Here is a 26,742-nt window from a genome sequence, read left to right on the forward strand (position 1 = left end):
CGCTGCAGAGATTTATTTTAAAAGTTTCTGCTTGTTTTGGGACTGCGAGCAGTCTTATCAACTAACTGCCGAGCTCCCACAACTGTGGCTGGCAACCTGCCACGAAACTAGCGCACCAAAAGAGGGGAGAAAATCTTTCTGGACTTTGACACCTGCATCCAGAACAGCCCCCCCCCCCCCCCCCCCCCTTACTGCCTCGCCGGTGCTGACCGGGCCGGTCTGGCTTTCGTGTGGTGTGGGAGGAATTCCAAACCTGCACCGTCTCGACATCTTCTGTGGCAAGAATCCAAGATGGCAGCACACGTCTCCTCCTGTCTCTAACTGTGTCTGTTTGTTTTACAAATATGATTTCAGGGAATGTTCAACCTAACCCAGGCCCAGGCTCTGCTGAGTCTGCTGTTAATTTTAACACCCCTGCTGAATTTGAATCTGACTGTGACTCTATTTATATGTTCTCTGTTGTTTTTTTTAAATTATTGTCTGTAACTGTGGAACTGTGCTGCTGCCTGTCTTGGCCAGGACTCTCTTGTAAAAGAGATTTTTAATCTCAATGAGACTTATCCTGGTTAAATAAAGGTTAAATAAATAAATAAAATAAAATGCCTTGTGTACAGCTACAGATTCTAACATACCTTCCATTTCAAATATACTCTTGTTGCTGACTGGAAGCTCCTCGGGTTGATTACTAGCTTCCTGAGTCAGCCCGGCCTCTTCCTTGCTCTGTGTATTTTGGTCTTTCAAAAGCATTTCATCCAAGGTTTTCAATTCTTCCGAGATTTTTTCCACTTTGCGCTTGGTGTCAGCTGGAGGTGGCACCACGAGAAAGAGTCAATACTGGCAACCTCAGGAAAAAGCATCATCTTCATCAACAACTAGACTTTAGTCAACGATAGGACTGCTGGGCCTTCAGAGTCACACAGTTCTTTGACCCAACCAAGATGCCCCATCTAAACTAGTCCAATTTGTACACATTTGGTCGATATCCCACTAAACCGTTCCTATCCATGTACCCGTCCAAATGTAAATGCGTTGGTGACCAACTTCTTTTAACCAAGGCAGTCATTTCAAACTAAGGTGAGAGTTAAAATATGATATTGAATTAAGTTAAGAAAGATAATCTATTTGTTTTAAATAAACTATAAAGAATAATCAAGTGAATGAAAATGAAAACAAGGTATGAGACCGACTGTAGAACAAGTTGTACAGTGTATGGGGAGCTGATGGAGATCAGTACAATCCCATGAAGAACACTTGAAATAAGCTTCTCTTCCTTAAGGAACTAGAGCCCAAGGTGTCTTGCTATTGAGGGAGCGCAGCGTAGGTTTACAAGGTTAATTCCTAGGATGGCGGGACTGTCATATGCTGAGAGAATGGAGCAGCTTGGCCAGTTTGTCCAGCAGGGACAAACTGGCCAAAACTGGCACTAACCTTCCTTACAGAAAGGCAGCCATTGAAAGTACACTTCATAACGAAACAATATAAAACCTTAAGATAAACAATCTTCAGTTTAGATTATTATTGTCACGTGTATCGAGGTGCAGTGAAAAGCTTTTGGTTGCATGCTATCCGATCAAAGACTGTACATGAATACAATCAAGCTGTCCACAGTGCACAGATAACAGCTAAGGACAACATTCACTGCAAGATGTAACATTGTAAAAGTCAACATGTGTGCATTAGTTAATCCATCTTGGTTGGATTGAAGGTATTAAAACGTCATTACTCACAGACTTGGGCTTTGACATATTCAACATACTGCTCTGGGCTGAGCGCAGGCTGGCATTTAATTGGGTGAGGTTTGGAGACAATGGTGGGGCGCAAGTAAGGGTGTTGGCAGATACGAGTGGTGTGTATTGTTAGCACATAATTGCACGACTGAGGTTCATCCACTCGAGCGATGAAATCTCCCGATCCTTCTTCGCACATAAACTAGTAAAAATACAATAAAACAAGAGAACTTAGTTCGCACAGAGAAATTAGTGATTAGTAAAATCAATATCATTAGAACAGTATATTCAAAGCAAACATCATCAATACTCCCTGCTTTGAAGCAACTCGCAATTTCAGTTTCTCCAAACACCAGGGGGACATGCTCAAACAGCAGCCTCTGAAACTTTTGGATATTTAGGAACTAGTTGGATTTTTATAACAATACAGAATTCAATGGATATTCACCAGATGCCAGTTTAAAAATCACCGGGATTTATTGTATTTTATTTCTCACTTTGCTCTGCTAGGATTTACACTTGGGTTGGTCGTTTAGTATTGTAGTGGTTTAAGATTTTTTTTTAATATATACATCCTACATTGATAACATAGGTAACATTTCATTCTTGAGTTCAAGACAAGGTAGGCTGCCATGGCACAGTCATTCCTCTTATGTTGTACTTAATCAAGGGAACAAATGCTGGAATCATTTGTCGGGACTGTCATATGCTGAGAGAATGGAGCAGCTGGGCTTGTAAACTCTGGAGTTTAGAAGGATGAGAGGTGATTTCACTGAAACATACAAGATTGTTAAGGGCTTGGACACGCTAGAGGCAGGAAACATATTCCCGATGTTGGGGGACTCCAGAACCTGGGGCCACACAGTTTAAGAATAAGGAGTAAGCCATTTAGAACAGAGACGAGGAAACACTTTTTCCTCACAGAGAGTGGCGAGTCTGTGGAATTCTCTGCCTCAGAGGGCGGTGGAGGCAGGTTCTCTGGATGCTTTCAAGAGAGAGCTAGATAGGGCTCATAAAGATAGCGGAGTCAGGGGATATGGGGAGAAGGCAGGAACGGGGTACTGATTGGGGATGATCAGCCATGATCACATTGAATGGCGGTGCTGGCTCGAAGGGCCAAATGGCTTACTCCTGCACCTATTGTCTATATCAGGAACAACAAAAAAATGGAATTTAGACACGCAGCATCAATGGAAAGGGAAACCAGTGAAAAGATTCAGGTCAAAGACCCTTCATCCAAACTGTTTTCTCTTTCCACATATGCTGCTTGACTTTGAGTTCTTCCAGTGTTTGCTTCTTATACCTACTCTGATCTGATGCTGCCCTCACCTTCAGGCACTTTTTCCTTAGTGCTGGAGCCAACCCCAAATAGTGACAACTAAAAAGTCCTGCATTTAAAGAGATTATGTGTTCCAAGTACCACTCTCATACACCATTAAATGGCAATGATATATTAAAAAGTCACTCGAAAGTAACACCAAAGTCAAAATACATCCAAATAGAAAGCTGATTTGGGATTCAAACCGAGCAGAATGTTATCCTTTAACTCTGAACACAAGTAACTAATTAAGTATAACATTTTTTTCCCCTTAAACCAGCTTCAAAGGTAAACTGTAAACTTACTCTCACTTCAGCCTCTCTTGGTTTTTCATTCAGTTCACACTTGGATCCATTCACGTAAGTCTGACTATGATACCTCTTCAATTTGTGCTGCTTTGAAGCCTGTAAATAAAAGGGATTTTCAAAAAAGGCATGCAAGACTTTATAACTGCAAATTATTTGTATTAGTTATATAATTTAATCCGTTGAACTCATAATCAGTAATCAATTAAATTAACCATGCAGTCACTGGAGACAAACTGCACAGATAGCCTTCTCTTTTTTACTGGGCGCAATTCCATGGCACCAGCTATACTTCATGTCTTGGCTAAATCGATCACTTAACATCCAAGTTCTTGAGTCTTGGCAAGTCACCCAATCCCTTCAGCTGGGAATTGTTTTTTTATTAGAATATTATTGTTATTAGAATATCACAGGGAAGAGATAAGACGTTTGCCTTCTATCACAGTGAGGAGGTGTTTGGAGATTCACTGTGATGGATGTCTGTGTGAAACTGTGTGTTATGTTTATTTAACTGCTATGACTGCAGGCAACAAAATTTCGTTCAGACCTCGGTTTGTTTAAATGACAATAAAGGCAATTTGTATTTGAAAGCTATCTGATCATAACTTTTAGTTTCTGAACAAAAGCACCCGTTGAGGAATGGGTGAGAGAAGGCAACATTTTGGGAGACGAGTGGACTAGCTTATTATTTGACTCGAGGCATTTGTTACAGAGTACTTAAAATTTTTTTTTTTTTAAATGCACCATTCAGTCCGCATCCACAAACAAACAAGTTAATACCTACACAATTACAGAGTGCTACAAATTGGCACATCCTGTGATCTTACCTTATTGTGCCATGTTCTTCCAGGGCTTCAAAGCAAATTATAACAGGACAACATTTGTATTTATGCAAGGATGCGAGAGATAGATATTTGCGCATAATTCAGAAATGCAATAATCGTGATAGACAACCATTACGTGCAGGAAATAACTTTTATTTATATAGCGCCATTCATGACATCTCACCGCAATAAAGTACTTTTGGTTTGCAGTCATTATTGTAATGCAGAATAAAAAGTAGCAGCAGATTTGCGCACAGCAAGTTCCCACAAACCTCAATGTCCCACAAACTGCAATAAGATAAATGACCAGATCATTTGTTTTAATTACTTTGGTTACAAGATGAATATGGGTCAGGACACCATAACACTTGCTGGCAGAAGTGGCCCCTGTTTAACACAAAGGTGCTCCAATAGTGCACCGTTCCCATTGTTCAGTCCTGAAAAGTCAGCCCAGATTACATGCGCAAGCCTTGCATGGGGCTCGAACACATGAATTTCCAATTCTGAAGGGAAGAACAACCAAAGTTGGCATCCCATTGAAAAATCTTATGGTCAACAACAAATGCACAGAGCAAATAAAAATGAATTTATAAATAAAACCCAAAGAATAAAACTGGGTACAGTTATTCACTCATAATCTGTATAAGGTTAGTAGTCAAAGCAATTTGGCTTGAGCAAGTCCAAATAACAGCATTTAAATTTTTGATCTACTGCCACCAATAATGACACCAGACGAGCCTACCTAGGATTTGAATTTATCCTTACCTTTGCAGTTTCATTGCTCCAGTCAAATTCAGATTCATAAAACCCAAGATACATCACATCTCCTTTAACTTCAGAATCTGAACACAAGAAAATTACAGCTAAAATGCAAACTCCATCTTGAAAGTAGAGTTACAAATGAGAACTTTATGCAGTGTTGGACAAACACGGCATTGATCCTGAAGCTGGCAATGTAGGCAACTTCAATTCTTTCAGCCGTGCTTTAACACAAAGCAGTTGCTGTTATACAACATGACTTCTGCAGCATGGAGACTACCTTTCAGAGGCTGGTCCTTTCTAGTCACTTGTTACATCTAGTACTTTGCCTCCAATCACCATTTTGTTCTCACCTCTGAACAACGTGCCTGACAGGAGATCAGCATCGCAGTTTTTAAAAACATTCCTGGCCCATGCAGAGATTTCCCCAAATACGTGGGTAGATTTTTGGCCAGAAATCTAGTTGTAAATGTGTCTTGAGCAACACTGCAGATGTAGTGCTTTGCCTGGGTACACAAAATTGCTGGGGAAACTCAGCGGGTGCAGCAGCATCTATGGAGCGAAGGAAATAGGCGACGTTTCGGGCCGAAACCCTTCTTCAGATTGATGGGGGGGTGGGAGAAAGAAGGAAAAGGGGAGGAGCCCGAGGGCAGGCGGATGGGAGGGTGGGAGGAGACAGCTAGAGGGTTAAGGAAGGGGAGGAGACAGCAAGGGCTAGCAAAATTGGGAGAATTCAATGTTAATGGCATACGGACGCAAGGTCCCCAGACGGAATATGAGGTGCTGTTCCTCCAATTTCCGCTGTTGCTCACTCTGGCAATGGAGGAGACCCAGGACAGAGAGGTCGGATTGGGAATGGGAGGGGGAGTTGAAGTGCTGAGCCACCGGGAGTTCAGGTAGGTTATTGCGGACTGAGCGGAGGTGTTCGGCGAAACGATCGCCCAACCTACGCTTGGTCTCGCCGATGTAAATCAGCTGACATCTAGAGCAGCGGATGCAGTAGATGAGGTTGGAGGAGATACAGGTGAACCTTTGTCGCACCTGGAACGACTGCTTGGGTCCTTGAATGGAGTCGAGGGGGGAGGTGAAGGGACAGGTGTTGCATTTCTTGCGGTTGCAACGGAAAGTGCCCGGGGAGGGGGTGGTGCGGGAGGGAAGGGAAGAATTGACGAGGGAGTTGCGGAGGGAGCGGTCTTTGCGGAAGGCAGACATAGGGGGAGATGGGAAGATGTGGCGAGCAGTGGGGTCACGTTGGAGGTGGCGGAAATAGCGGAGGATTATGTGTTGTATTTGGCGGCTAGTGGGGTGAAAGGTGAGGACCAGAGGGACTCTGCCCTTGTTGCGAGTGCGGGGATGGGGAGAGAGAGCAGTGTTACGGGGTATGGATGAGACCCTGGTGTGAGCCTCATCTATGGTGGCGGAGGGGAATCCCCGTTCCCTGAAGAGAGAGCAGTGTTACGGGGTATGGATGAGACCCTGGTGTGAGCCTCATCTATGGTGGCGGAGGGGAATCCCCGTTCCCTGAAGAGAGAGCAGTGTTACGGAGTGCTTTGCCTGATTGCCAGCGCTCTAAATTTTGGTTCATTAGCTAAACTGCACAGCAGCAGCCTTGATGTATAATACAGGTTTTTAACAGTTAAAAAGACGACAAACTGCATTTCACTATTCTACTCAAGAGCTCTAGCAAACATTCGGACACACAGTAAGAATAGGCAAATTGTTTTTGTTTTTTTAAGTCAGTCTTGTATCACAGGTAATTTTAGCTTTGCAATATAACAAGCCTGTATGCCTTGGGAATTACTTCAAAGAATTAGAGCAGTATTGTGCTGTCATACTTACCCTTCTTACTGTAGATGGATGGGTACCTCAGCGGGGGGGGGGGGGGGGGGGGGTGGGAGGGGGAAATAATTAGGTTGGGGTGGGATTGCAAGATTATCCTTGCACAAGCACAGAGTCAAAAACGAATTGCCAAAAATCTCTTGCCGCCAAATACCACAATTTATATAATTAGTTAATTTGTACAGCTCAACTTTCCAGCTTTGAAAAGACACTTCGAAACCAATTTCTATTAATGCCCCTGTCCCACTTAGGAAACCTGAACGGAAACCTCTGGAGATTTTGCGCCCCACCCAAGGTTTCCGTGCGGTCCCCAGAGGTTGCAGGTGGTTGCCGGAGGTTGCAGGTAGTGGAACCAGGTAGGGAGACTGACAAAAACCTCCGGGAACCGAACGGAAACCTTGGGTGGGGCACAAAGTCTCGAGAGGTTTCCATTCAGGTTTCCTAAGTGGGACAGGGGCATAACACTGCACACTCAAAGTTTGAAGAGTGCAGAATGTTTGTTAATAAAAACGTGTTTTTGTCTTGTTTTTACAGCGGTTATTTCTGTCGATCTCATCAAGGCACATAAATTTTACAGATTCTGGTGCTGCTTATTTTGATACAAATAATAACAGCTTAAATGTTAGACTAGGATTAATTTAGTTTCTGCAACTGAGTATTGAAAATTTTAACTCCTAGTAACTCATTTCTAGTATACATCAAAAAGTCAGTCTTGAGACTCCGACTATAGAGTCAATTTGAAAATCATAGTAGGAACAGGTTTTGTGATTGCGGGATGAAAATAGAGAAACATAAAAAAATGTTGTGGAATGGGCTAACATGGAAAGAATGATCTGAAATCCCAGGATGTTGCCCGAATGTCATAGCCCAATCCTGGCCTTCTGCCTCCATCCCTTGTCAAGGTAGTAAAAAAAACTCATGGAAGAGAATGAGAGAAAAGATACAAATGTAAAAATAATCTACTGAAGCTTAGAAACATAGAAAATAGGTGCAGGAGTAGGCCATTCGGCCCTTCGAGCCTGCACCGCCATTCAATATGATCATGGCTGATCATCCAACTCAGTATCCTGTACCTGCCTTCTCTCCGTACCCCCTAATCCCTTTAGCCACAAGGGCCACATCTAACTCCCTCTTAAATATAGCCAATGAACTGGCCTCAACTACCTTCTGTGGCAGAGAATTCCACAGATTCACCACTCTCTGTGTGGAAAATGTTTTTCTGATCTCGGTCCTAAAAGATTTCCCCCTTATCCTTAAACTGTGTGTGGCCCCTTGTTGGGAGGACTATAGAGGTTCAATGGTGCAGCTCACTAACAACTTCTCGAGTGCAACTTGGGATGGCAATAAGTGCTGACTTTGTGGACAAAGCACAAATTTCAGGAAAACAATTTTAAAAGATTCAAAATTTGGCTATCAATATGAGCTTTTGTATTTACCTTCTGTGTGGTACTGCTTGATATACTGGCCGTAGCAAAATTCGTAAGTCCACCATTCCTTGACCTGCAAGGGGATAGAAGATAACCACGTCAACATATCAAGCATCACTCCGACAGGGAAAGACACAACTGCTTCTCATCATTGTTGGGACTAAATCTTGAACTATCTACCCATGGAAGTATCTTCCCCATATAGGGATTGCAGTTCATGAAAAACTAGCATCTATTAAAGGGCAATTAGGGATTGGCATTAAATGCCGATCTTGCCAGAAAGCAAGCTCTACAATAGAGCCTCCCAGCACTAGGGGCCAAGGTCGATCCTGTTTGCATATTCTCCGTTACCACGTGGGTTTCTTCCTGGTTTCCTCCCACATCCCAAAGCCATGCAGGTTTGTAAGTTAATCGGCCTCTGTAAATTTCTAGCCGGCGAGAAAATGGGACAACACTAGTGCGAACAGGTCATCGATAGTCAGCATGGACTGAAAGGCTTGTTTCCACACTGCATCACTAAACTAAATACAAGGAATTAATAATAATTGATCACTTAAATCTCTAATAGGTTACTGCAATCTAGAAATGCTAGACTAAATGAAAGACCGGGGGGGGGGGGGGGGGGGGGGGGAGAAGAGATTGTTGGGCGCTACTCCAGTGGTGCCATCACAGAGTAGGGGGCAGGTGGGCCCAGGAGATGCAGACCACATGGTGTAGGAGCTGGCAGCCTGGAATCCAGACGAGTCGACGGCCACAGCCTGCTGGCGACCGGAGGAGGGGCAAGGATCAGCAGAGTCTTTTTGATTATATTGACTGCTTTTCCAGTGCAGCGTGAAGTGTAGATGGGAAGCCTTGTCTGTGTGAGTCATTGAGCGACATCGGCAACTCTCTGCAATTTCTTGCTGTTGAGATCTGTTCCCAAACCAGGCTGTGATGCACCTGGACAATATGCTTTCTATGGTGCTTTTGGAAGTAGGACAATAAATGCCTGGGGGGGGGGGGGGGGGGGGAGGGAACTCAATGATGGTTCAGGGAGGGACGGCATCTCTTTTGACAATAGACAATAGGTGCAGGAGTAGGCCATTTGGCCCTTCAAGCCAGCACCGCCATTCAATGTGATCATGGCTGATCATCCCCAATCAGTACCCCGTTCCTGCCTTCTCCCCATATCCCCTGACTCCGCTATTTTTAAGAGCCCTATCTAGCTCTCTCTTGAAAGCATCCAGAGAACTTGCCTCCACAGCCCTCTGAGGCAGAGAATTCCACAGACTCACCACTCTCTGTGAGAAAAAGTGTTTTGTACATGTACATTCTGATTTTACAGTATAGAACATTCACGTTTCATATTTTTGTTACGGGGGGGATTGGTAAGGGAATGATGTGGAACAGGAGGCAACAGAAATGCCTAGTAATTATTTTACTTTTCATGAAACAAAGCTTGGGTCTAAAAGAACACTTCAAAACACAGGTATTCAGCTTAATTTCTTCACAACAATAACTTCACCTTTACAAGGCAAGATGCTGCATGCATTGGCTTCAACAGTTCAGAAATGTCTAGCCCTGTATAAGACAGTTCTTCATCTTCAGAATCCTGCTGAAACTTCATGGCTTGAGCCGGCAGTCGGCACTCGTACATCTGCTTGTATTTTGAAGAAACTATTACAATATCATCTGATTTTGACTGTCGAAGAAAGAAAACATTACAATTAGACAGCAGTTGCAGCTTGAAATGCCAATTATTGAGAATGACAGATAATCATGCAATCCTTTTAACAGAAGCCCGGGATGTAATTCAGCTCACATTGAAAATCCCTTCAATAACCGCGAACCTTTGCACAAAATTACTATTGATATTGAGCAGCATTAGTCGATTTAGTAGAGAGTGTAATTCTACGGCACAAAACTAGCCCCATAAATTAAACCCTTGAACCAGATGACTGACAGGGAACGTCCAAATGTCACATTGAAGCAGGGAAGGACTATTGAGTGGAATTTTTGCACATTCATTTGTTTCAAATAAAAAGGATGAAAAATAAGCATGTTAAAAGGACAAGGTACACAAAATTGCTGGGGAAACTCAGCGGGTGCAGCAGCATCTATGGTGCGAAGGAAATAGGCGACGTTTCGGGCCGAAACCCTTCTTCGGACTGATGGGGGGTGGGGAGAAAGAAGGAAAAGGGGAGGAGGAGGAGGAGCCCGAGGGCGGGCGGATGGGAGGGTGGGAGGAGACAGCTAGAGGGTTAAGGAAGGGGAGGAGACAGCAAGGGCTAGCAAAATTGGGAGAATTCAATGTTAATGCCATACGGACGCAAGGTCCCCAGACGGAATATGAGGTGCTGTTCCTCCAATTTCCGCTGTTGCTCAGTCTGGCAATGGAGGAGACCCAGGACAGAGAGGTCGGATTGGGAATGGGAGGGGGAGTTGAAGTGCTGAGCCACCGGGAGTTCAGGTAGGTTATTGCGGACTGAGCGGAGGTGTTCGGCGAAACGATCGCCCAACCTACGCTTGGTCTCCCCGATGTAAATCAGCTGACATCTAGAGCAGCGGATGCAGTAGATGAGGTTGGAGGAGATACAGGTGAACCTTTGTCGCACCTGGAACGACTGCTTGGGTCCTTGAATGGAGTCGAGGGGGGAGGTGAAGGGACAGGTGTTGCATTTCTTGCGGTTGCAACGGAAAGTGCCCGGGGAGGGGGTGGTGCGGGCGGGAAGGGAAGAATTGACGAGGGAGTTGCGGAGGGAGCGGTCTTTGCGGAAGGCAGACATGGGGGAGATGGGAAGATGTGGCGAGTGGTGGGGTCACGTTGGAGGTGGCGGAAATGGCGGAGGATTATGTGTTGTATTTGCCGGCTGGTGGGGTGAAAGGTGAGGACCAGAGGGACTCTGCCCTTGTTGCGAGTGCGGGGATGGGGAGAGAGAGCAGTGTTACGGGGTATGGATGAGACCCTGGTGTGAGCCTCATCTATGGTGGCGGAGGGGAATCCCCGTTCCCTGAAGAACGAGGACATTTCCGATGCCCTGGTATGGAATGTCTCATCCTGGGAACAGATGCGGCGTAGGCGGAGGAATTGGGAGTAGGGGATGGAGTCTTTACAGGGGGCAGGGTGGGAAGACGTGTAGTCCAGATAGCCATGTGAGTCAGTGGGTTTGTAATGTATGTCGGTCAGGAGTCTGTCCCCTGCGATGGAGATGGTGAGGTCAAGGAATGGTAGGGAAGTGTCGGAAATCGTCCAGGTGTATTGGAGTGCCGGATGGAAGTTGGTGGTGAAGTGGATGAAGTCAGTCAGTTGAAAGGACATCTGCTTTCTGCAGAAGCACAGTAATTTCACACTGCGTGTTTCCAAGAGGTTGACTGTAATTTACTATGCTGTGTTCACAAGAGTTAGATAAACGCCTGCAGTGAACTGTATTAATAAAATAGTTATGACATGACAGCAAGTATTTCATAAAATTACACACAGCTATTTATGCCTTGGCGCACATCAGCTAATTCACCACGAACTGGGCTTTGGAAAACATCCCTTCGAAGGCCTACATTGGTAGTGATGTGCCCGTTAGTACACCACGAACATTCGCATTACACAGTCCGCAGCCTTGGGGTATTCTAACGGAGATCACTTATGAGATATACTTTGGAAACTGATAAGACAATCTCTTCCATTGACACTTGTATGAAGATACTTTATTAAACACTAACATGCAACGATGCTTCAAGGACATTAAAACCAGTAATTTGGCGTGGGGCATCCTGAGTTTGCAACATTATAAACCAAGCAGGAGAAAACAAGAGATGCTTATGTCTGAAGAAGGGTCTCGACCCAAAACGTCACCCATTCCTTCTCTCCAGAGATGCTGCCTGTCCCAATGAGTTACTCCAGCTTTTTGTGTCTATCTTCGGCTTAAACCAGCATCTGCAGTCCTTCTTACACAAATAGGTTATGTTCATTGGATCACATTGAAACTCCTGGGATGAGATCAGGGACAAGATTATAGTGATCTTCCTGCTACTTATCCTTTAGTGAAAGGCATATTTGTTCCATCAATCAATATTTAGATCATTTGTATATCCCTCAAAAGTGGTATCAAATAAATATATTTTGAGTGCCTGATTGCACTGCCAGGTGGTGAATCCGTGGAATTCATTGCCATGGACGGCTGCGGAGGTCAAGTCATTGGGTATTCAACAGATTGACAGATTCTTGATTAGTAAGGGTGTCAAAAGTTATGGGGAGAAGGCAGGAGAATGGGGTTGAGGGGGAAAGATAGATCAGCCATGATTGAATGGAGTAGCCTTGATGGGCCGAATGGCCTAATTCTGCTCCCAAGACTTATGAACATGAACCAGACTGACAAACAAACCCAGGCCAATATTTGCACAGAGATAAATTGACAGCTTGTTTCCCTGATGGCAGCGTAGAGATTTGAATATGTTCAAGATAGACACAAAATGCTGGAGTGACTCAGCATGTCAGGCAGCATCTGTGGAGAATTGGAATAGGTGACATTTCAGGTTGAGACCGTTCTTCGGACAGAGGGTCAGGGGAGGGGGTAAACTAGAGGTATGAACAAGTACATAGAACAAGAACAATCAGAGGCGGCACCGATGATCTGGGAAAGGTGGAGCCCACAATGGTCCATTGTTGGCCATGGCTTAATATTTTGCATGGGCAGCTTACAACCTAGGATGAATATTGTATTTCCTCTCTCTCCGTCCCTCCCCCACCCTAGTCATCCTGCTAGTTTCACTGATCATATCACTTTGGTCATCAGTGCCAGCACAGATTTGAATATTTTGAAATGGATTGACATCACAGTAAAGCCACTGGCTATATTTCAGCATTACCCAGGAGAAAACACCAACAGCTGCATGTACAAAGCACAATGTATATGCATGGTATTACCAGTGTTTTGCATATTAAAGCCCCTGTCCCGAGTTACTCACGAGTTTCCCCTTGATTCAAACTCGGAGAATTACGGTAATAGCCAGCTGTAGGTACTCGGGGCTATTTTTTCTTTTACTCGTGGACATTTTTCAAGATGCTGAAAAAACGTCCTGACTTACCTGATGCCCCGAGTACCTACGGCTGGCATTACGATCCGCTATGAAATATCTACGAAAGCCTACAGCCTCCTACGGACATTCTCTGAGTTTGAAGCAAGGGGAAAACTCGGGAGAATTCGTAACTCGGGAAAGTGGAAAAGCCCCTTAACAAAGTACCTCCAGACTTGCTACACTACAGAGATTAGTAAACAGCTGACAAACCGCAAATCTATTTGTAGACTTCAAAGAATACCGGGGCAGATATTATTTCTTTGCTCTCCACGATGACAGAAAATTCAAGCATGCACTTTCAGAGAACATAAAAGCATTTCATGTACCTCCAGCAGAAATGTCCATCTCTGAGTGGGTTTCTATTAGTTTTTTCTACCTTTATCATCTCAACTGATTCATTGATTTAAAGACACAGCATGGAGATCGGGTTCCTTGGCCCATGTTCACACTAGTTCGATGTTGTCCCACGTACCTCTCCGCTCCCCAACACTCAGGGCAATTTACAGAGGCCAATTAACCTACAAACCCACGTCTTTGAGATGTGGGAGGAATCCACGCAGTCATAGGGAGAATGTGCAAACTGCACACACAGAAAGCAGCCGAGGTCAGGATCAAACACAGGTCTTTGGCACCATGAGGCAGCGACTCTACCAGCTGCCCCAATGTGCCGATTTCACACAGTCCATCTCCTACCTTTCCCCATTCCTTAACCTCGCAATTCCATTTCAGGGGAATGATTTGCGATCATTAGCCACCACAAGCCCACAGCTAACATAACTCTCCCTCCTTCTACCCAACTTCCTCCAAAGACTCCATTCTACACTCCCAGTTTCTCAGTCTCCATCGCAACTGTTCAGATGATGGCACCATCCAATATGCTGCCCCTTATGTTCAATTGTACATTCACTCCAACAGTTTTGTTTTCAAGGCTGGTTCTGGGACTAGAATGATTTTCCAATCCACCAGCCTCCCCCTGCAATGTATCATCCTGGACCATTTATACAATAGACAACAGGTGCAGGAGGAGGCCATTCGGCACTTAGAGCCAACACCGCCATTCAATGTGATCATGGCTGATCATCCACAATCAGTACCCCGTACCGGCCTTCTCCCCATATCCCCTGACTCCGCTATTTTTAAGAGCCCCATCTAGTTCTCTTGAAAGTATCCAGACAACCAGCCTCCACCGCCCTCTGAGGCAGAGAATTCCAGACTCACCACTCTCTGTGAGAAAAAATGTTTCCTCGTTTCCGTTCTAAATGGCTTACCCGTTATTCTTAAACTGTGGCCCCTGGTTCTGGACTCCCCCAACATCGGGAACATGTTTCCTGCCTCTAGCGTGTCCAAACCCTTAACAATCCTATATGTTTAGATAAGATCCCCTCTTATCCTTCTAAACTCCAGAGTGTACAAGCCCAGCCGCTCCATTCTCTCAACATATGACAGTCCCGCCATCCCGGGAATTAACCTTGTAAACCTATGCTGCACTCCCTCAATAGCAAGAATGTCCTTCCTCAAATTAGGGGACCAAAACTGCACACAATACTCCAGGTGTGGTCTCACTAGGGCCCTGCCCATATCCAACACTTCTAGTATGATACCATCGCAAGATGCATCTTTCCATTACCCTGTCCGCCTCAGCATTTGGAAGGTACCATCCCCTCCAGTATGTTTAAGAAAGAACTGCAGATGCGGGAAAAAAATCCAAAGGTAGACGAAAATGCTGGAGAAACTCAGCAGGTGAGGCAGCATCTATGGAGCGAAGGAATAGATGACGTTTCGGGTCTCGTCCCGAAACGTCACCTATTCCTTCGCTCCATTGATGCTGCCTCACCCGCTGAGTTTCTCCAGCATCCCCTCCAGCACGCTCTGGTTCACTTCTTCCATTTTAACAATTACCAGTTCCATTTTCCCCATGCCACTCCTGCCTTTCTTTCTACCTCCTCTTTCCCCATCAATGCTGCACGTTGACCTTCCATGTGAAGTTACTATTTAGTTGTACTGTGAAGTTAATGCACTGCACTGCAGACTAAATTAGAGTGCATGAGGAATGGGCAAAGGAGTGGACAAGGCACAGGGTCAGCAAGATCATGATGAGTGGCAAAGCAGGCTTGAAAGACCACGTGGCCATTTCTTTTGTTGCTAAATGCAAGAAAATGTCACTGAAAGAAAAACACCACCCTGACAGTTCCACAGACAGTGGCTAAACTCACATGGCTAGTTAGTTTATCGTCATGTGTTTGATCAAAACTTTGATTATTAATAACCAATTATCTGTTATTTGTACTTTATCATATTATTTATTCATGTGTGTATATATTTATATGATAGTATATGGACACACTGATCTGTTTTGTAGTAAATGCCTACTATGTTCTGTGTGCTGAAGCAAAGCAAGAATTTCATGGTCCTATCAGGGACACATGACAATAAACTCACTTGAACGTGTAACAGGTACAGTGAAGCTTTTGTTGCGTGCTAGCCAGACAGCGGAAAGACAATACATGATTACAATCGAGCCATTCGTAATGATGAAAGGATCATAGGTAAAGTAAGAAATGTCTTTGTGGGGGGGGTGGGGGGGTAGAGATGTAAAAGTGGAGTGATTATAATGCCTGATTGCAGATCAATTTCTAGGACTAACATCCAGTCACAGAGTCTACTGGGTTGGGCACCATCTGCTATTGCATTGTCAAATGTATACATGGGAGGAAAAGCTACACAATAACTACCAATGTCAATATTGAATAAGCTGTGTACAACATTGCACAGGGATTCATATTGCAGCAAACATGATATGGAATGCTGTTTTACCACAATGGCATACCATAAACCTAAATTTTAGTAGTTATTTAAGTTATGATGTTGGATGGAAGCTGCATACCCAAATCTCGTTGCACTTATGTGCAATGACAATAAAAGATATTATTATTATTATGATGTTCCATATATAAAAATGGGTGTGTAAATAAAGCTCGGCATATTTCTTTAGATTCTTTGCTTTAATCAGCAACTTTATATTGACAATAAATCAATGTTTACATTTTGAGTGAACAATCGAAATGTCAGTTAAATACAGTGCACAGCAGGACAGTTATTTCAGATAAAGCAATAAAAACACATGCATTACCCTGATTGATAAAACTTTCAACAATGAGTTGCATGTGGGTCAGGACTCACAACAGTCCACTGCACTACAGAACAACAATTAAAGGGCATCTATTTCAGGAGCAGGGGAAACAGAACCAAATCAAAGAAACCACAGCAATTTTGGTCAGGGTATTTCCATCAGAAATGCAATGTGTGGAGCAGAGTTGCACACATATTAAATACTTCAATTCACTTCGCCACTTTCAGCAAAGCAGTCACGAGATTTGACATGAAGGTGGAATTGTACAATTATGCCAACTCTGAATGGGAGCCGTAGTCCGAAAATGAAGGATAGAGCAACTACATCTATTCTTGCCTGGTTCAATTGTAGATTTGACCTTTACAGAAACTATAGACAGTACTTTTAACACAATACCATGGGATCAAATCTTATACTATTGTGCAATGCCTTCCAACGCAAGGTTACCTGGCTATCACAACATACGGCTGACACAATGAATTTTTTTAAATTAATGATGTAGTTACTATGTATATTTACTGGCAGCACAATGGACTAAATAGGCAACCTTTCACGACACATCACAGCTGGCAAATAAAGCAATGCTAACGAAATGCATTTGGGGAACTTGAAACCAGCCATTAACTACAAAACAAATCATTCCTGCCAACTTTGAAAGTCAACAGCAACAAATTATAAAGCATGTTGATATACCTTCTTATCTACAACAAACATTTGGTGCTGCATGCATGCATGCCAGCCCATAAATAGGACCACACGAGTAGAGAAGTAATTGCCACAATGTTTGGTGAACCACTAGAATAACATCTGCACCCGAGGCAGAAACAGGCACAAAAAATTAAGAACAAATGTAAAGATCTGAAGAGCGGTGTTTTTTCACTGAAGCATAAAGATGCAGAGAAGAACTTGTCAACTTTGAATGCTACTTAAGTCCCACTGTACGAGGTAATTCAAAAGTTCTCCCGAGTTTTCCCCCCGATTCGAACTCGGAGAATGTCCGTAGTGGGTCCGCAGGAGTCCGTGGACATCTCGTAGCAGCTCGTACGAGTAACGGTAGGTACTTGGGAAAACCGGCAAACTCGTGACGTTTTTTCAACACTGTGAAAAATGTCCACGAGTAAAAAAAATACCCGTGATGAAAAATATTTTTACTTTTTACTCGTACGAGCCACTACGAGACATCCACGAACTCCTACGGACATTCTCCGAGTTAGAATCAGGGGAAAACTCGGGAGAACTCTTGAATCACCACGTACAGTGGGACAGGCACTTAAGGATATTTGAGGACAACAACAAAAATTCTCCAGCAAGTTTAACCACCAATTAGCCAAGCCACAGAAACGAGTCAAAAGTCAAGAGTCTTTAATTGTCATGAAGAGATCAATGAAATTCTTAGTTGCTACAGCGTTACAGGCACATTAAACACAATAACACAACAGATAAATGTACAATTAGACACCACCCTGGTTGAACTGCTGCCTCACAGCGCCAGAAACCCTGATTCGAGCCAGACCTCAGTGCGTCCCGTGCGGATATTGCACGTTCTCCCTGTGATCGCATGAATTTCCTCCAGTGCACCGGTATATCCTCCCGCATCCCAGACATATGGGTTTGTAGCTTAATTGGCCCCTGTAAAGTGTGTCGGGAGTGGATGTGTACGGGGGATATATAGAACTAGTGTGAATGGGTGATAGATGGTCGGCGTGGACTCAGCGGGCCAAAGGGCTGGTTCTATGCTGTATCTCTGAGCTAAACGGGACGACAGATGGCACAATGGGCTAAGTGTTCGGCTGGCGACCGGAAGGTAGCCGGTTCGAATCCCGCTTGGAGTGCATACTGTCGTTGTGTCCTTGGGCAAGATACTTCACCCACCTTTGCCTGTGTGTGAGTGATTGGTGGTGGTCGGAGGGGCCGTAGGCGCAGATTGGCAGCCACGCTTCCGTCAGTCTGCCCCAGGGCAGCTGTGGCTACAGAAGTAGCTTACCACCACCGAGTGTGACTGAGGAGTGAATGAATAATGCGATGTAAAGCGCCTTGAGTATTAGAAAGGCGCTATATAAACCCCATCCATTATTATTATTATTATTAAACAATAATACAATTTAACTGCCCATCCCTGGTTTCCCTTGAGATGGTGGTGGCGAGCTGTCATCTTGTACCGCTGCAGTCCTTGTAGAGTGGCTTCTCCCTCAATGGTGTTAGGGAGGAAGTTCCGGGGCTTTGACCCACTGACGGTGAAGGAACAATGATACATTTCCAAGTCAGGATGGTGTGTAGTTTGAAGGGCAACTTCCATGCTTTTCTAAGGAGTTTTGGACATATGGGGGGGGGGGGGGGACACAGGTGGATGGAAGAGAATGTGGGTAGCACGGTAGCCTTACAGCACTTGCAGCTCCGGAAATCCAGGTTCGATCCCGACTACGGGTGCTGTCTATACGGAGTTTGTACCTTCTCCCCATGACCGCTCGGGTTTTCGCCGAGATATTCAGTTTCCTCCCACATTCCTAAGACGTACAGGTATTGCTTGGTGCATGTGTAAATTGCCCCTAGTGTGTGTAGGATGGTGTTAATGTGCGGGGTACACTGGTTGGCACAGACTCGGTGGGTCAAAGGGCCTGTTTCTGCACTGTATCGCTAAACTAAACTAAAAATAAGAAATAAAAGCAAGGTTAGACGACACAGAATAGAGGCTGGTGGGTGGAATACCCTGAGGATTTAGGCAAGTTCTCCACATACTTGCACAACTTCCTGTCTGGCACGGTCAGAGAAAGATCTAGTCGTCACAGGAAATCTCACAATGAGCTTCATTGGGAATCCTGCTCCAAGCATTCATGAGAGGTGCAGCAGGAAATAGAGTAATATCTTTCTTTTTGTCCAGCTTTTCCCAACCCCACAAGAAAAACTTGCAGCATCAAAACCAGCAGACAAAAAAAATACTTGTTCTAACTTATCAGCGTTTATGCTCCCCAGGAGTCTCCTCATCTAATTCCACCAGTAATAACTGTGCTATTTTTCCACTTGTATAATGAAGTGCTTTAATGCTTTTCACCTCAACCATTCACTCTGATAACAAATTTCACATTAACCAATCTGTAGTAAAGATAGTTTCTCCAGAATTCCCATTGGATTTATTAGTGACTGTCTTTAATTGATGGCATCTACCACTGGCCTGCAATCACTGATAATCTTGAAGGTAGTCTATCAAATTCCCCCTTAAAACTCCTCAAATAGTATTCATTAGTTGGAAGTAATTAATGCATTAGACCAACTATATTATACATTCTTCAATGAACAATGTCTTGTTTCTTCTTTCGATTCCAGCATTCAACGTGTCACACATTTCAGTTTTGCAAGCAATCTTGCACATCAACTTCTCTCTTCTTGCACATATCTCGATAAACTGAGACTATGACGTCAACTGTTCTAGAAATAAACAGACGCAAATTTTTTCCAACTGCGGTTTCTGTCATTTGCATACCCCGGGACGCAAGTTTAATTTTAGTCACTCAATGATAGAACCAGGCTAATTCTTCCGCTAATGCCACCCACATAAGCAGATACCAAATGCCTGGCCAAGTGTGTAGAATATAGAATCAAGAATCAGTCCTGCAAGCCCATGCAACCTAATGCAAAATTAACAGCAATTATTTGGGAATTTAATTCACAATGTATTTGCACACCTTTTGGATAGATCTTAAAATAATTTAAAACACACATTGAGAAATTATTAATCTCAATACTTCCATTTAACCTCCTTTTCAGACATTTACAACCTCCAGGGTTTGGTGCTGGCCACATTGCTGTTTGTCATTAAAATCAATGATTTTGATGAGAACATACAAAGCATGATTAGCAAGTTTGCAGACGACACTAAAGTGAGGGGCATTGTAGACTGCGAAGCTGGTTATCAAAGGTTGCACCAGGATCATGATCAGATGGGCAAGTGGGCAGTGGAATGGTTAATAGAATTTGAATGCAGATAAATGTGAGGTGTTGTGCTTTGGGAAGTCTAACCAGGGCAGGACCTTCACAGTAAATGTCAGGGCTCTTGGGAGGGTGGTAGTCAGTCAGGGTTTTTAGTATAGAAGCTGGGATCTTATGTTACAGCTGTACAAGGTGCTGGTGAGGACACATTTGGAGTATTGTGTTCAGTTTTGGGTCACCCTGTTATAGGAAAGATGTCGTTAAGGTGGAAAGAGTGCAGAGAAAATTTATGCGGAGATTATCAGGACTTGAGGGCCTGAGCTACAAGGAGAGGTTGGGCAGGTTAGGACTGTATTCATTGGAGGGTAAGAGGATGAGAGGTGATCTTCTTGAGGTGTATACGATCATGATTGTAATAGATAAGGTAGATGCACAGAGTCAGGGAATCAAGAACCAGAGGACAATGATTTAAGATGAGAAGGGAAAGATTTAATAGGAACCTGATGGGCAACTTTTTCACAGAGGGTGGTGGGTATATGGAAAGAGCTGTAGGAGGAGGTAATTTAAAAGGTGTTTGGACAGGTACATGGATAGGAAAGGTTTAGAGGGATATGGGCCAAATGCAAGCAGGTGGGACTAGTGTCCATGGGGCACCTTGGTCAGCACGGGCAAGTTGGGCTGAAGAGCCTGTTTCAGTGTGGCATGACCCCAGAAACACAGAATGCTCTTAACACATGAAATGCTTACTCTTTCTATCCCATTAGATTGAAATAACATTTTTTTTTAAATGTTAATACATAATCAACTTTGCATCATCATCGGTATTTTAATTCATTACAGAAAAGTTATGATTGAGGAACAGATTTTTCTTTTGCACTCATGAGCCCAAGTATCATACTAAAAACAACAAACATTATCAATAACAAAAGGCTGAAGCACCATGGAGAAAAAAATACTACATGCCTGAACTATTGGAAAGTGTTCCAAAGGTAATTTCAAGATTTCTGATCATACTATTCAAGGAATCCTATAACATTTATATTAACTATTCATGTTCATGTTAAAACAAGTCTTGCATTTCAGTCCCAAACAAGGACAGCAGATCGAGCATAGCATTTAGTCATCGTGGCTGAGCAATTTACATTTTTATTTGGTTTTAAAAAGTGGTGTTAAATTAAAATTAAGTGCTAGAAATGCATTGCAGGTCAGTCAGTATCTAGAGAAAGAAAAATACTTAATTATTCAATCAATTTCTATTCAATCAAGCCAGCGCAAGGTTACAATGTATCCCCACAACTGTACCCACATTGTGAATTAAATCAGATCCAGTAACTTAAAAAAAGGCAAGAAAAATGTTTTGTTAACGCATAACAAACAGTATTACTGAACAGGTACACAAAATTGCTGGGGAAACTCAGCGGGTGCAGCAGCATCTATGGAGCGAAGGAAATAGGCGACGTTTCGGGTCGAGACCTGAAACGTCACCTATTCCTTTGCTCCATAGATGCTGCCTCACCCGCTGAGTTTCTCCAGCATTTTTATCTACCTTCGATTTTTCCAGCATCTGCAGTTCTTTCGTAAACACCCTGCTTTCAAATATCAGCTTTGCACAAAATATACATTAAGCCCACCTTAAATGAACTTGCAATGCGAGACTCCAAAGACATTTCCATTTTCACCCACCTCTCCAATCCTCCAACTATTTGTTGCTCGCGTTCAAGACAGGAACAGCATCTTCTGAACGCAACCACTTTAAAATGTATTTAGCTCTCAGTGAAATGCAGTGGGTTCAAATTTCATCGCAGAAATTTGAGTGCATAACATGAGGGCTAACACTCCAGAGCAGCACAGAGTCGATCGGTGCGCACTATAGTTGGGATGTTACTTGATTACAGGTCAGGTATAGGAATGTTGTAAATTATTTCCAGCAGAGAGAACATTGTATTTTTACAATTTTATGTTTTATATATATTGCTCATGCTCAAAGAACAGCAGTGCTATTCTGCTTGGTGCCCTGGTCTCTACCAACTTAAGTTAAAAAGAAACAGATTATATTGTTCTTATCTCTTGGCTGTCTGTTGGGAATTTGATGTGCAAATTGACAGCAAAACGTCCTTCACCACAACAGTGAAAACACTTCAAACGTACCTCACCAGCTGTTAAGTAGTTTGGGACAGGAGGCAGTGAATGGCAAAGCAGTACATATACACCCAGGTATATATTGATGGAGCCTTAGTAGAAATGGTCGAATTAGGAATAAATATCACCAGCAATTTGTCCTGGAACAGCCACGTTGAAGCTATGGCCAAGAATGTACACCAACCCCTACTTCACAAATCTAGTGCCACCAGGACAATGTGCCTTGAAATTAAAAAAAGGATATTGCACATCTTCTTAGGCCAAGATAAGATCCTTCAGAGAGCTGAAAGTTGCAAGATGGCGTTGGAACATGGCCGACTCTTTGCGTGCTGCCCCAGAAGAGGATCTATTTATAATCGTTTCACTGTTTTATCTGTGATTGATTGCACTCATGTACAGTAAGATTTAAAATTTAAGCCTCTTCTTCTTTCCTTATCAGACATCCTTTTGCCTCCTTTAAACCTCTAGCCTTTGTAACCTACTCCACCCATCTGCCAATTATTCCACCCTCCAACCTGTATCCACCTATCACTTGCCAGGCTTGCCCCCACCTCACTTTATCTTCCCTACTCCAGTGAGATGGGTCCCGACCCAAAATGTTGTCTTCCCATTCCCTCCACAGATGCTGCCTAACCGGCTGCGTTTCTCCAGCCTTTTGTTTTTTATAAAGCATGTATTGGGTTAAGGCATTGTGCTATGACAGACTATCTACCATGCACATGTTTTCAAACACATTTGTCGGAGCCTTATATTAACCATTTACCATCAGTGTATCATTGGATACCCTCTGGCGTGTAACTTAAGTGGCCAATTTTCATTTGTGAACATATATGGCGAAGTGCCAGTGGGATTTTTCAACCACTTGTACAACCCGACATTGACACAAATAGCTCACTACGTTAAATGACCAGTCTTCTGTGTTACAAGGACACATTATTGCTAGCTTCTGCAAATTATCTTTCCAAGAGTTATACTGAGTTGCAAAAGCAGCAAGTCAAGGATTTGGTGCTCTCAGATTTTCACACAGGCTGTGACACCAAGTACCTTGGAATTACAGATGTCATGCCATCGATTTACTTGCTGGATATACCCTTGAAAGAAAGAGTAAAGAAAAGTAATAAGATATTACCACTGCTTCAGCAAATTCCTTATCTGGCCATACAAAGTAAACAAAACAAAAATGCTACATGCTTTTGGCAATAGCTTGTGCTATTTCCACTGGTGTCAAAAAGTACACACCATATGGACAATCCCATGGTATAAGGACCCCGAACACACACAAAAAAAGTACCCATAGAGGGGAAAAGAATAAAATACATCTTATTCCACAATATTTTAATTTTGCTGATCAGACACCTGCGAAGGATACAACGAGATTACATTAAAAAAAAAAAAAAATATTCGGATTCTCTTAACAATTTTACAATCTCAAGGTGTCCGGACTTTAGAACAGCACCCGAAATAATGCATTACACCTCATTTAATCCTTCTCAATTTGGATTAAAGTCTACTGCACAACGCAAAACACACACGAGAAAAACAATTAAAACGGGCAGTCCATCCCCTAAAAGACAACAAGCAGATGTTCACTTTTGCCACTTTTTGTTAATATACAGACATCCTAATGTCACACCATCACTACCTGCCCATGATGCGTGCTTGACAAAAACGGACACGTCGCTTTATTTAGATTCATCAACAATGAAGTGAACTGGACATTGCAAGTAGATCACGTTAAAAGTGATGTGCAGACAACAACACGCGAACGGGTCGACAACCGGTTAAAGGCAACCGTGCCCCCCATGACAGCACTGTCCAACTCACCTGCCCTTTGATGATGGGGTCCGAGAGGATCTCGATGCCGTACTTCATCTCGTTCAGTTCTTCGATGTTGAGGAAAGCTGAGAGGCACAAAACCAGCGCCGACCATACGGTGACAAGCAGGAGCCTCCTTGTTGTGCCCGCCATCTTGGAACATCGCGGAGGCGTGCGACTTCTCACCCGAACTTTATCAGGCTTGGTCCCGCCTCCCCGCGGGTGCGATTGGTCAAGTGGAGCCAATCATGCCATGACGCGGGGCCAGGCCCGTCGGTAATTGCTCAACTGTTCCGTCACTCAGATAATGACTCGCCACTCACCCCTCCCCCCCTTCTTCCCCTCCTCCCCGGGCACTGGATGCGTGAGTCAACCTAACCTGCTTGAACAAGCTCCAGCGGGCGAACTGACCGGAGACCTTGTCACAAATTGACTGGGTGACACTGTTGTCACTCATGACACCGACCTCCCCCCCCTCCCTCCCTCCCTCGCTGTTATAACGGGTCAAGAATTTAGACCGGGTCAACACTTTTTGTCTCGTCCCATTTGTCAATGGTGTGGATAAATAAGCCACTGTTCGCGTGACAACTGGTTTGCTGCCATTGTCAGTCAGGATGGTGGTCGTGGCCATTCCTTCGTTGACTTTTGCTGATCACGTTGCACTGCAGTGGTGACTCAAGTGCATTTTCCTTCATGAAAAGTACACGTTCAGAACACATTCAGCTCGATTAAATAGGGCGACACGCAGTGGTGCTCCCACGTCCCAAAGTTGTGCGCAGGGTTTGGAGGTTAGGTACACAAAAATGTTGGAGAAACTCAGCGGGTGCAGCAGCATCTATGGAGCGAAGGAAATAGGATGGAGTAATCTATGAAATACGATGAAATAATCTATAGACATCACATGTATACATTCATTTGCAGGATAAATGACTCTAAAAATGTGCTTATTGTGGCCTTGTCAAACATAAGGGTTAGCACTACACGCTACGAATCCCAGTTGTGGAGACACTGGTATCGTTGTCTCGTTGTAATAATAATAATAATAAATTTTATTTATTGGGCGCCTTTCAGACATCTCAAGGACACCTTACATAGGTTAACAGGAATATAAACATATAATCAGAATAAAATAAATAATAAAGACATCACAGAAACACAAATTAAAAACAGAATTCAGTCCAAAAACAAAAATCAAAAACACAATGTGAAGAGAGAGCAGCGGCAGCTAAAGCGCGCCAGCGTCCACTCTCCCTTCACGGCAGCCATCTTGGACAAAGACTGACAGGATTATTACCTTACAGACAAAAAATCATCCCCCCACAATGGACACCACTGTGGGGGAAGGCACAATGTCCAGTCCCCATCCCAAGTTCACCCCAAAGTCAGGCCTATTGAGGCCACCGCAATTGCCTCTACGGACGCCCGATGTTCCTGGCCGTTCTCACCGGGTGGTCTTGCCCCGGCGTCGGGAGAGTCCTCTCAGCGGCTGGGCCACCTGGAGCGACATTGTATCATTCTTTTAATCTGGATTTTTAACTTATGTATTGTGTTTTTAAAAAATATATAAATTATGATGTTTTTATAAGTGATATACTAAGATTTTATATGTATTTTATGATATTTAATATGCAATGCATTTTTAATGTAATGTTGCCCCTTGTCTGGACCTCGAGTCCGTAATGAAGTTTATTATTATTATTATTATTATAGAGCGAAGCAGCATCTATGGAGCGAAGGGTTTGTAGGTTAATTGGACTTCTGTAAATTGCCCCCTAGTGTGTAGGGAGTGGATGAGAAAGTGGGATAAGGTACAGCTAGAAGTGATCGGTGGGCCAAAGGGCCTGTTTCCATGCTGTGTCTCTCAAATAAAAGATTTTTAGATTGCCGAATAATGTAAAGGTTGCATTATGTTTAATAATGCTGGAAAATCGAAGGTAGACAAAAATGCTGGAGAAACTCAGCGGGTGCAGCAGCATCTATGGAGCGAAGGAAATAGGCAACGTTTCGTCCCGAAACGTTGCCTATTTCCTTCGCTCCATAGATGCTGCTGCACCTGCTGAGTTTCTCCAGCATTTTTGTCTACCAATGTAAAGGTCTAACCTGGACCTTTTCAAATATATGATGCCAATATTCACAATTGCATCTAAAACCACCTGGGTTCCTCAGGCTTCCTCCCATATCCCAGATCAGCCAAGATCATATTGAATGGCGGTGCAGGCTCAAAGGGCCGAATGGCCTACTCCTGCACCTATTTTCTATGTTTCTCTCCAAAGCGTCCCAACCTGATACCTGGTATCTGTCCATTCTCTCCGCAGATGTTGCCTGACCCGCTGAGTTCCTCCAGCACTTTGTGTTTTGCCAAAGACATGTGGGTTGGTATGTTAACTGGCAAGTATAAATTGCCTCTCATGTGCATTCAGATTTAGATTCAGATTCAATCTTTATTGTCATTGTGCAGTGTACAGTACAGAGACAACGAAATG

The 26,742-nt window shown here is 43.6% G+C and overlaps 1 protein-coding gene across 1 annotated transcript in view; it reads right to left on the minus strand.

Moving 5' to 3' along the window:
- The window catches only part of os9 (OS9 endoplasmic reticulum lectin), a 37,222-nt gene extending 12,714 nt beyond the window's left edge, over positions 1–24,508 (minus strand). Inside the window, exons 1-7 of the mRNA XM_033015836.1 lie at positions 24,269–24,508; positions 9,704–9,880; positions 8,209–8,272; positions 4,940–5,016; positions 3,351–3,449; positions 1,728–1,929; positions 633–803 (exon numbers count right to left, since the gene is read on the minus strand). Of these exons, the coding sequence (XP_032871727.1) occupies positions 633–803; positions 1,728–1,929; positions 3,351–3,449; positions 4,940–5,016; positions 8,209–8,272; positions 9,704–9,880; positions 24,269–24,412 (934 nt within the window). The 5' untranslated portion in view covers positions 24,413–24,508. The remainder of the gene's footprint in view (positions 1–632; positions 804–1,727; positions 1,930–3,350; positions 3,450–4,939; positions 5,017–8,208; positions 8,273–9,703; positions 9,881–24,268) is intronic.
- Positions 24,509–26,742: the final 2,234 nt, after the last annotated feature.

This window comes from Amblyraja radiata, chromosome 46 (genome assembly GCF_010909765.2).
Source record: "Amblyraja radiata isolate CabotCenter1 chromosome 46, sAmbRad1.1.pri, whole genome shotgun sequence".
NCBI classification, from domain to species: Eukaryota; Metazoa; Chordata; class Chondrichthyes; order Rajiformes; family Rajidae; genus Amblyraja; species Amblyraja radiata.